The following is an 11309-nucleotide window of genomic DNA, read 5'->3' as shown; positions in this document are numbered from 1 at the left end:
TTCTCTTTTTTCTCTTTTTTCTCTTTTTTCTCTTTCTTGTTTTCTTACATATTTTCTTTATTTATTTTCTCTCTATTCCTTCCGCTCGCATTTCATTTGTCCTACAGCCTTCAACCCCCAAAGAAGGACGAGAGAGATATTACGTACATTCGACAATGAATCGTGGGCACCCTCTTAGGTATCAACTTAACTCTCCAGATATATGATGTCGGTACTTGTCCCCAGATCTTGCAAGATCTACCTTTGTACACCCCAAAACTAACAGCAGCAACACAAGATCCAGCACCATGGAGCCTCTTCACGGAATGTTCTCAGTGGTAGATCCGAGTCATCGGTTGTGCTACTCACATGGTCGCCGATCGGACGTCGGGTTGGTGCCGAGACATCGAGATCCTGACGACAGTCACACCGAATGCCTGTGTCACCACCATCACTACTCCTAGGTGTTGTCAAACTGGCTATGTTGTTGGGTTCCCAGGGCTGGTCGGCGATCAGGTACGCCATGCTTGAATAAACCACTCAACCACCATGAACCATCTACTTGCTGAGTACCAAGGTGGTTGCCAATGTCTTGGGTCGTTGTCACATGCCCCATCCAGCAACTCCATTTCGCAACCCGTCTCCAGAAGACGCACCGCCTTGGCGTTGTTATCGATTATCAGACCTTTAGAATGTCTTCATCATCACAAGTGCTTGTCCAACCCCAGCGGTGGTGGGAAGGCATTCCCACTACGTCATGGTGTCGGGATACTCCGTAGAGGGCGGGCTGGCTTGACGGCAGCCAAGGAAACCGGCTGAGGCCGCTTGAGTACCACTGTACCTAACATACTCCCATACTCAGTGGACTACCGATGCAAACAGCATGCCGTTTCCAGCCCGCGATTCAGGCACTGAGCCACGTTTCCCCTTCGCTCCGGCCATATCCTCAGGGGAACGGTTCTGGTGGCAATTTAAACCCCATCAACGCATCAACGCACGCTGCCTCCCATGGGCTCCAACGGACACCACGCAGGAACAGGAACGGCAGGTAGAGCTAAAGTTCCAACAGCGCCAAGATGCCGGCCCACAGCGCCGATTCGCTAGGCCGGGAAATGGGTCGGGGCGGGAGGCCTTGAAGCTAACCCCCCCGAACCGGGGTGCGGCTGACCACTCCGGTGCTGTGGTTCGGTATTTGCCTTGGGAGCCGAGACAGGAGACAGGGGGAGGGACAACGACGGCGTGTGTTTGGTTTGTTGGCCGACGTTGGATTCATGGAAAGCTATGTGCCGAGGCCGCGCACCGGATATCGTTGGAGGAGTTTTGAGAGGGTGAGGGAAATGGGACTTATCTCATGCGGACGGAACCCTGGTCAGGAATATTCTTGGTTGCCATTCTCATGGGACTCGTTCCCACGGCAGCGAATCCTATTGCGAGCCTGGGTTTGCCTCTCGCCAATCTGCCTTTTTCCAACGGGAAGAAGGTGCCCGAGATGGAGGGCACCAGTTCGGCGTCTTGGTATGGACGTAGTATTACCTGTGAGGGTCAGCTCCGGGTACGCGCGGGATTCGCGTTCTGGTGGTGTCTGCCCCGCGATGTGGATAGATGTATATAAGTCGGCCTCTGCCGCTGGGAGTCTCATACCGATGCCCGGACATAGACGCCTCCTATCCCGCTCGAGGGTGCTGACGATACCCTCTTGTTCTGTTCTTCTCTAGGCGCGAGACCGCCGTTTGGTATACCAGTCCCCTTCAGGGACTGAGCATTAGATACCTGGTTCTCATTTATACCTTCATTTTCATCATTACGTCAGCTTCGCTCTCTCATCATGGCCGCTCTCTTTCTCCCTCTCCTTCTCCTCGTCCCCCTCGCCGCCGCCGCCTCCCTTCCCCCTCTCCCCCTCCATACCTCCTCCCGATGGATCCTCGACGCCAACAACCACCGGGTCAAGCTCCGCTGCACCAACTGGGCTGGCCACATGGAGACCCATCTGCCCGAGGGTCTTCATCATAAATCCGTGGACCACATCACGTCTTGGATCGCCGCCCAGGGATTCAACTGCGTGCGCCTGACCTACAGCATCGACCAGGCACTGAACCCGAACCGGACCGTGGCTGCCGCTTTCTCCATTGCTGCTTCCGCTGCTGGGGTAAGCGTGAACGACATGAACAACTTCAGGGATAGGGTTGTGCAAAACAACCCCTGGATCAACCCCCAACAAACGACGACGAGAAACGTGATCGAGTATATCGTCGCGAAGCTGGCAGATAAGGGGATCATGACAATCCTCGATAATCATACCAGTTCGGCAAAGTGGTGCTGTAACATAGACGATGGAAACGGCTGGTGGGACGCCGGCGCCTACTACAATCATTGGAACAGTCGAGACTTCAAGACGAATGAGTGGCTAGCCGGTCTCCAGGCGATGGCGGCGTGGGCCAAGGGCCGGAAAGGCATCGTGGGCATGGGCCTGCGCAACGAGATCCGCGAGTTCCTCCTCCAGGGCATCCTCAACGGACGCGAAGACTGGTACCGCTTCATCAAGCAGGCCGGCGACCTGGTCCACGCCACCAACCCGGACGTGCTCATCATCGTGGGCGGCACGCAGAGCAGCACGGATCTGCTCCACATCAGGTCGCGGCAGCTGGACACCAGCGGGTGGGCGGGGAAGCACGTCTGGGAGATGCACGCGTACAGCTTCACCGTGACCTTCCCGGACGCGCTCAAGAATTGCGACGTGACCAAGGTGCAGTACGGGCTGTTTGACGGGTTCGTGCTGGAGCAGAACAAGCCGTGGACGGGACCGCTGTTTCTGAGCGAGTTCGGCGTCGGCATGGAAGGGGGCCCGTTCGATGGGCTGTCCGAGAAGGATGACCGGTATCTGAAGTGTTTGGTTTCTTGGTGGGTTTACTTGTCGCTCGTCTCCAGGGCAACATTCTCGACTCTGAAGGAAAGAACTAACCTCGTCATAGGATGGAGAGCAACGACGCCGACTGGGCCGTCTGGGCCATCCAGGGGAGCTATTATGTCCGTGACAAGATTCCTGATAGGGATGAATCCTGGGGTCTGCTGAAGCACGACTTCTCAGACTGGCGGAATCCGAAATTCCCTGCCATGCTTGGAAAGATGTGGAACGTGACCCAGGGGCCGTGAGATCGAGTCAGGGTTTTGGATATGCCTGGGAGTCCCTGGAGGACCGACCCTTGGGTTTGGATGAATTTCTCTGCATATCATTTGGTTGTATAAAATACCTTTTGACATCTTGGATAATACCCCATTTTGTTCGTTCAAATAACACATTATATTTCAGGGACTTGAAGTGCAATACGCATATAAAAACCTCAGGGATATCCTTTGAACTTTCTCTGGAGTACGGGAACTACACTCCCAATGTCTTTAAACGCCCAAACTCCTAACTGCCACCCCTCCTACGCCATTCTCGTCCTCGAGAAGGTCACCCTTCAAGATTGAAGAATGATTCATCAAACTCCTCAGAGCCACCCCCATTATTGCTGGTGCCAAAGTACATATCATTAAAATTGCTGTTGTCCGAGTTCCCGAGGTCGTAGCTCATGCCCATGTCCTCGCTGCTACCACCCAGGTTGAACAGGTCATCAATCTTGTCATCAAGATCGGCAGTCATGCTCCTCTCTGCCTGCTTGGGGGGTTCACTAGGCGCCGAGTTGGCTCCCGCACCTGTCGTCGGTTTCTGCTCTGTCTTGGGGGCGGCTACAGAAGCTGCTGACTGAGCCGAGCCAGCCATCATAGGCGCGGGAGGCTGTTGTTTTGGCTGTTGCAGCAGCAGCGGCGGTTGTTGTTGTTGTTGAGACGGTTTCTGTTGAAGTTGCTGCGCCGAGGCTGTGGCCTGGGACTCGGTTGGAGGCGGCGCTAGGGAGAAGGTCATGTCGGTGAAGAGATTCCCGTTTCCAACAGGCGCTGGCTGGGTTCCTTGTGATATCTGCCTGTTCATAGGGGGCCCCATCTGGGGATTTGTTGGCGCTTGTTGGCCAGGAGGGGCTTGAGGGTTCCCTGCCACGCTGTTGGGACGTGGGATCTGCGGCGGCAGTGCCTTGGCATCTTTCCTTGGAGGTGTGCTGGTAGCCCGAGCAGCGGCCGCTGCTGCCATTGTCGCCTGGGGTAGGTTCTTGACATTCTTTTGCATTGGCGCTGGCTTGGGACTCGGCTTTGTGGTGGCCTTGGGCGAGGTGGTATCAAAGCCCATGTTTGGAAATGGCGCAACTGGTTTTCCAGGCAGATTCCCAGGCTGGGGCATGGCCTGAGAGTTGGCCGCCGCGCCAGCGGCTGATGATGGCGTGGGCTCGGGTTCAATGCCCATGGGAGCTGGCGGCGCAACTGGCTGAGATGCCGGCTGCGGAGGAGGTTGCCGCTTTGCCCTCAATTGCCTCAAGTCGCGCTCCAGGATGGCCTTGGTCATGAGCTGTCATAAGTTAGTGAGCGCTCTGACTTCCCGGCGAATGGTGAAACGTACAACTTCAGACTCGAGCTCATCAAGAATCGCATTAAACTTCTCAACGGCTAGGGGAATGCGCGCCTCGAGGGCATGAGAAGTAGAGGAAGCTGAGCCATCTCGCTTTGCCGCCTTGAATGCCTTACCTGTGGTGACCAACTTGAAGCAATAATCAGTAATTCATTCAAAAAATGGCGACTTATGCCAGGCCCTGTCACTTACCACGTCATTGACCACCACCGGCAGTATGTTCAGCATGCGATGAGGCTGCGCCATGGTCAAATGGGTGGGTTGAACGACCCTAAAAAGTGCAACTTGAAGTCGAGGAGTGCACAGGATACAATTGACGTCTTATAGATAACTGCCCTTTTGCTGTATTCGGATCGAAGGTTCCTTGATGAAACAGGTCGAGATTTACGAAATACTTGGTGAAGGCAATGATGAGCGAAGAGCTAACGCGCCTGCGCGACAGCCAATGTTGCCGGAATCAGGGATGTAGCCGAGGGTTAGGGTTGCATACCTCGTTTCTTTCTGCCAGACCCTTGGCGCTACTCCAAATTCAGACTAGTCGCGGTGCGGATCTGATCGACGTTGGCGGCGCCAGTGGTGGGTCCATAACCACATGGAGATCCCCACAGGAGACCGTCAAAGACCTTCCAGATTCAGGACCTTCATATCACAGGAACAACAGCAACTTTGCTGCTTGTTTACATTATGTGTGTCTTCGGGGGACAATCCATGGCCTTTGTTATTAACATATTCGAGGTAGTTCCTCACAAGTCGTGAGGGCCTGGCCCCTCTCACTGGAAGATGAGGCCCAGGACCCTCCTCATGTCAAACTCACAACAAGTCATTATAATCCCCTCCAGCCATCAGCATGTTTGAAGTACAGCGTTGACTCCAAAATAAATCAAGTTGCTATACTTCAGGATGTATGCCCATAGAGGTCTGGTTACTTGAAGTTACATTGGGAACCTGAGGAGTCGAGTTGTTTGTGAACTGGAGACATGGTATTTGGACAGTACTCGACCTTCAGGAGCATTGGCTTCAAGAAACAAACCGCAATGGCTGCTCCTAAATTCTCTCCCCTCTCAAGCATTACACAATACCTGACGTACCTAGGGATGGGCATCAGCACTTGTAAGTCCTAGCTTGAACGCTGACCCGTCGTGTACGGATCCCCCACTCTTAACACTTCCTCAGCCTCGTCGCCAAAGGCTTGGTACAGCCGCCATCAACCTCCGGGCCCTCCTCTTTGGACAAACCAGTCTGTATGAGATGGCACCAGACATCTTGCTGCTTCCTGGAACGCCAGCTTATTGGTGCTCATATGGCTAGCATGCAGCAACAGCCGGGCCCCTGGTTCTCGTCATCCACATCGCAGTCTCCTATCGTGGAACCACCCGCATATGGATCCATCCCGCTGCAAGCCGCGGACGGGCATGGCCAGCTGAAAGACTGGAGGTCGGCTCCTATTCCAACTCGCATATGCCTTGACCCTATGGGCGGCCGAGAAATAGCAGAGTAGAAGCGCAATGCAGGAATAGTCAATCAGCAGAGAATATCCCACCCGTGCAAGTCGGGTTCGTCAGAGTGCATCCCTGTCCGGGCAGATGGGAGCAATGTGCTGAGGGACTGGACGGCAGAAGGTGGGACTGGGCTGATGCGGGGCTGACGCTCTGGCCACCTGGGACCGGACCCCTGCTCGTTCTTTCACAGAGTCGCCGTCCCAACCCGCCAATCGCTGCTCCATCCACTGCAGCAGGCCACGGTCACGGCTTGCACAGAAAATCGTTCCCCTCTTTGCCATCCTTGCTGCCCACAGCTCTCCTCGAATCTCTCCTCCTCTGCCGCACATCTTTTCACACATCTCCTCCATTTCCCTTGGTCCCCCGTTGCGGTTGTGATTTTCCTTGGAGGCTCTCCTCCTGTAGCGGTTGGGTCATTTCTTCTTCTTGTGTCCTTCCGGTACTTATCATTTATCCTTGTCACTGGGGTCTGTGTCTTTGTTGTTGTCCTTTTGGTCGTCAATTCAACTACAACCTGGAAACACCCACCAACTTATTGTGTTCACGTCCAAACCAACACAGGGTTCGGCCGGTCCACATCTCTCAAACCTGTCTGTTTTACACATCACCTCTTCGGCCTCTTGATCTCCAGTTCCTGCACGTACTCTTTGATCGACCAAGTGTCGTCTTACTTCAAAGGCATAGTCTGGATTTCAAGTCTCCACACACACAGGCACACCTGAGATTTCTCAGTCATCTCTGGTCACAAACTTTATCTTCCACCACTAGAAAGGCGGCTCCGAAACAACAATTGTCGGCAGCAATTGTCAACGACCCCATCCGCCATCCTAAATCACGTCGCGGATATTTCAAGTTCATCACCGCTCCCTTCTAATCGACTTAACAATACTTCAACATCCAAGAATCAGAGTCTCAGCGCCGGGATCTGGTCCCCACTTGTCACAATCCAGTCCCTGACCTCAAGCACCTCTTCTCCTCGGTGGGGTTTTCGCCAAGAAGGACCCTGCTGCTCACTTCCCTCCTCCACGCACGTCGGGACACTCTATCACGGCATCTTGCGACCGCGACTTCTAGCCCGACACCAGAAACCTCCGCGACTTCATTACGAGGGTATATACAATGGCTGAGACCGGGAACTCAACAACGTCTTCTCAACTGCCCCCGCCGCCTCAGCCGAATGCTGGCGCTCCTGGCTATGAGGGCAGCCAGAACACCGGCTCGAACCCGTCGCACCTGCCGCCGCCCCCTCTCCACATCCCGCAGAACACGAACCCGATTCCGACAGCCATCACGTCGCCCATGGGTGCTGGTGGCGAGAAGAACAATCTGATGTCGCCCAGCACCGGTGCGCCATTTGGCCGTCGCGCTGCTCCCGAGCCGAACAAACGGGCCTTGTACGTTGGTGGCCTGGATCCCCGCGTCACCGAGGACGTCCTTCGCCAGATCTTCGAAACCACCGGCCACGTCCAGAGCGTTAAGATTATTCCGGACAAGAATGTGGGTGATGTTTTGGTGAACAACAGGGGACCTTGGTGCCTCTGTTTCTTCGACCTTCCCTCCTTGCCTGGTCCACGATTTCTGACTGATTCGGATGATTAGCAGAAGGGCTACAATTACGGTTTCGTTGAGTACGACGATCCCGGTGCCGCTGAGCGCGCCATGCAGACCCTGAACGGCCGCCGCGTCCATCAGTCGGTATGCTTGTCGACCCCCTTCTCCGTCTTGTTCAGGACCATCCATGCTGATATGGCCGCCTTGATATAGGAAATCCGCGTCAACTGGGCCTACCAGTCCAACAATGCCAACAAGGAGGACACGTCGAACCACTTCCACATCTTCGTCGGCGATCTGTCCAACGAGGTCAACGATGAGGTGCTTCTGCAAGCCTTCTCGGCCTTTGGCTCCGTTTCCGAGGCTCGCGTCATGTGGGATATGAAGACTGGACGCTCCCGCGGCTACGGATTCGTTGCGTTCCGCGAGCGCGCGGATGCTGAGAAGGCCCTGAGCTCCATGGATGGCGAGTGGTTGGGCTCTCGCGCCATCCGCTGCAATTGGGCCAACCAGAAGGGCCAGCCGTCGATTCATCAGCAGCAGCAGATGCAGCAGATGGGCATGACCCCGACCACCCCCTATGGTCATCACCACTTCCCGACCCATGGTGTCCACAGTTACGACATGGTTGTCAACCAGACCCCGGCCTGGCAAACCACTTGCTACGTTGGCAACCTGACGCCGTACACCACCGCAAACGACATTGTGCCCTTGTTCCAAAACTTCGGCTATGTCGTCGAGTCGCGGTTCCAGGCTGATCGAGGCTTTGCCTTCATCAAGATGGACACTCACGAGAACGCCGCCATGGCTATCTGCCAACTCAATGGCTACAACGTCAATGGCCGTCCTCTGAAGTGCAGCGTACGTCCTTTTCTCCATCATCGCAGACGAAAGCACCGCAAACTAACTAATTGACTCGACAGTGGGGCAAGGACAAGACGCCGAATCACCACCACCATCACCAGCAGTTCGATCCCAACCAGCAGTACAGCCCTCAGAGCGCTCAGACCCCTGGTTATCCTGGTACTCCTTCCACCTATTTCAATCAGTTTGGTGGTATGTGTGGCAACTTTATGTTGCTGGTCGCGGTTGGACTTGACTTGCTGACATGCTTCTTGTGCAGGTTCGTACGGTCCAGGCGCTGCTCAGCCTGGCTACGGTGGTGCTCAGGCCCAGTCTCCTGCTGGCTATGGTGCCCAGCCCATGGGCTACAGCGGCCCCCCGAGTGCTGGCGGCTACGGCCGTGGTCAGGGTCCGGCTGCTCAGTGGAGCTCCCCCCCTCCGGCCGCAAATTTCAACACTGGCTTCTCGGGCTACCAGGGTTGATTTGATCTTGGGTTCACCCGGTCGGTATCCGGTTTTGAACCATGACCTGAACCCTTTCGTCTTTTGTTCTTGGTCTGCACGAGCGGTGCCGGAATGATACTGTTGAGGAGTTGCTCACAAACTATGGTCCTTGAAAGTTTACGTCGAGGGCGTTTTCTTTTCGTTTCGTTTTCCGGTTTCATGATGATGATGGGGAACGTCTCTTTCTCACAAAAAAGGGTCACACTTTCTCAAGGTCTCAAGATGACTTTTCGTTTCTCTCCTCCATTTCGTCTCGTCTTGTCTTGTCGTTGGGGAAATCTGGACTTTGCTGGATGGGGAAATGGGAGCGTTTCTTCCTCGATGCGATTTCCTTTCTGATTCGATTCTCAATTCTCGGTGTATTACGTTCTTCTCTTCTCGTTGTCTTTTTGACTTGGACGATGATTTGGTTGGTGAATTGCTGCTGTTGCTTGCGTTTGTTTATAACCACGTTACTACCCACATCCGCAGCAACTTCCAATCCCATCTATCCAGGTCACAGGATCAGGATGGGGAGACCGATATGCCTGCCTGTCTCCATGAGATTTCTATCTACACTACCTAGCTCACACGTGGGTTTTGCCAACCTCTCTATATCTGTCGTCTGTTATTTGCTTGACTTCAGTTCTCTCGGCTGGTCTGGTAATCATCATAACGCTCTTACTCTCGATCATTGGCTTGTACTCCTCTCTCTGTTTTGCTCTCGAGCAAACCCCCATCGGTCAATCAGTCAGTGGCCCGTTTTCCTGCCCATCTTGCGCACTTCCACCTTTTCATGAACGCCGCATTTTAATCTTGTATTCGTCTCTGTTACGGGGATGGGAAATAAACATACAATGCCCATCGGGAGCATTGCTGCTACTTATGGTCTCTTCCACATGAGAGCTCTTCGGCCTGATGAACAGAGAAACCAAAGGTTGGGAAACGGTTGATCCAGGGCGAGATGGGCGGCGGTGGAGAGGCACGAAGGGAGACAACTATGGTCAGATTCCTCCTTGAAATAATTCATAATATGGCGAAGCCGAGAAGATGACGGAGAAACTTTCCCATCCCATTTATAAGGGCCTAGGTCGGGGTATCTTTGGGCGGGTCTGAGATGGAGAAAAGGGGGCGAAATGGGTCTGACTTCCGACTCGAAAAGTTAGAAAGGAATGGAAAGTAGCAAACTGAAGTCTTGATACCATCATCTTGGGACCAGAATCACGCTCAAAGTTGTATGCAGTTGAGGCTGTTGTTTTCCCGATGTCATTTCTTTGTATCTACTTGATTAAGGAGATGGTTACGCAGTGGAAGATAACAGAGTTATGAATATGATACTACCTCTTCTCGGTTCTCCCACAGAGCTTAGGGCCGAGCCGACGGTTATCACTGCCATGCCATCCCCGGTCGTCGCTATGGTGCTCTATACTAGGGCAGGGGACATGTCTGGCTCATCCCAACTTTCACATGGTTGATCCAGGCTAGGTAGATGGAGAGCTTGTGCTGGGCAGCTTGGGAGGTTAATGCAGTCTTGGAGTGACATCAGCATCTCACATCGTCAGTGATTCTGGGCTAAACAGCCTCAGTGTTACACAGAATCATGTCCGTGTTGATCATTAGGTTCAGCATGCAGGTTGTGGTGAAGCATCGTTCACACGACATCCCGGACGTGAGAACGAGATATGGGGCGAGGCAAGTAACTACCCGCGCAAGTAACAGTTGTAGTCCAAGGCCCAGAGAGTTCAGAGGAAACAACGCTCGGTATCGGTCGAGCGATCACACGGCTCGCTTGCTGAGGTGGGATTTTCGGTGGGCAAACCGTCTGCCGCGCTACATTCTGTCGGGGTCGGCCAGCTTGTGACTGGCGGGGGGGTTGGTCGGCGTTGTGAACAGCCTCATCGAGGCTCTGGAGCGTTCGATGTCTTCTGGGTCTTGGCTCGGCGTGCGGCGACAGGCCAGCACGGTGGACCGCCATCACCTCTAGCACTCCGTCGGCTGGATTCGGTTTTCTTCGAGATTTCTTTGGCAAGACGTACATGCAAAAAGAGATTCAAGCCGTGAAAGAGAGATGAAAATGAGTTTACTTGGGATGAACCGGACAAAAAAAAAAAAAAAGGGCAAACCTCGATGACGGAGTCGTGGCTGGATCAAACAAGCAAAGAAGCGCCCAGCACCCCCGACGCAATCGTCATGATAGAGGATCCGGGGTGGTTTTGCTGGGTTGTCTGGAATGCCCCTCCACGGCACAAATCGATCACCGACTGGCCCGCTGGGGTAGCCAGGTTTATTCATTCACCTGTGCAACCTCGGCAGGGTGAATACCTTGGGTACTTCAGGTCAAAAAAGGGAGCGAAAAAGATACAGGCAGAAGAGCGGGAAGGGCGGAGTGGGTTTGATTTGTGTCGAATTACTCGATCATTCCATTGCATCAACCTGGAACTTGGAATGGTCTTTCCTGA

At 54.0% G+C, this 11309-nt stretch overlaps 4 protein-coding genes across 4 annotated transcripts; 2 read left to right on the top strand and 2 right to left on the bottom strand.

The window, feature by feature from the left end:
• Positions 1-1804: 1804 nt before the first annotated feature.
• VTJ04DRAFT_230 (uncharacterized protein) lies at positions 1805-3129 on the top strand (the record flags this gene model as incomplete). Its single annotated transcript, XM_069360074.1, has 2 exons — positions 1805-2877; positions 2949-3129. The coding sequence occupies 2 exons, from the start codon at positions 1805-1807 to the stop codon at positions 3127-3129; spliced, it is 1254 nt and encodes a 417-aa protein (XP_069222840.1).
• Positions 3130-3430: 301 nt separating this feature from the next.
• Positions 3431-4720, bottom strand: VTJ04DRAFT_229 (uncharacterized protein; the record flags this gene model as incomplete). The annotated part of the gene is made up of 3 exons (XM_069360062.1): positions 3431-4414; positions 4466-4603; positions 4667-4720. 3 exons carry the CDS (start codon positions 4718-4720, stop codon positions 3431-3433), a joined length of 1176 nt encoding a protein of 391 aa, XP_069222839.1.
• Positions 4721-7092: 2372 nt separating this feature from the next.
• VTJ04DRAFT_228 (uncharacterized protein) lies at positions 7093-8850 on the top strand (the record flags this gene model as incomplete). The annotated part of the gene is made up of 5 exons (XM_069360051.1): positions 7093-7470; positions 7573-7668; positions 7738-8385; positions 8448-8580; positions 8648-8850. 5 exons carry the CDS (start codon positions 7093-7095, stop codon positions 8848-8850), a joined length of 1458 nt encoding a protein of 485 aa, XP_069222838.1.
• An 883-nt stretch (positions 8851-9733) lies between these two features.
• Positions 9734-10058, bottom strand: VTJ04DRAFT_227 (uncharacterized protein; the record flags this gene model as incomplete). Its single annotated transcript, XM_069360040.1, has 2 exons — positions 9734-9962; positions 10039-10058. 2 exons carry the CDS (start codon positions 10056-10058, stop codon positions 9734-9736), a joined length of 249 nt encoding a protein of 82 aa, XP_069222837.1.
• Between the last annotated feature and the right edge of the window lie 1251 nt (positions 10059-11309).

The sequence above is a fragment of the Mycothermus thermophilus genome (assembly GCF_041956435.1).
Source record: "Mycothermus thermophilus strain CBS 625.91 unplaced genomic scaffold VTJ04scaffold_1, whole genome shotgun sequence".
Lineage (NCBI taxonomy): Eukaryota > Fungi > Ascomycota > Sordariomycetes > Sordariales > Chaetomiaceae > Mycothermus > Mycothermus thermophilus.
This window is presented reverse-complemented; position numbering and strand designations above follow the sequence as displayed.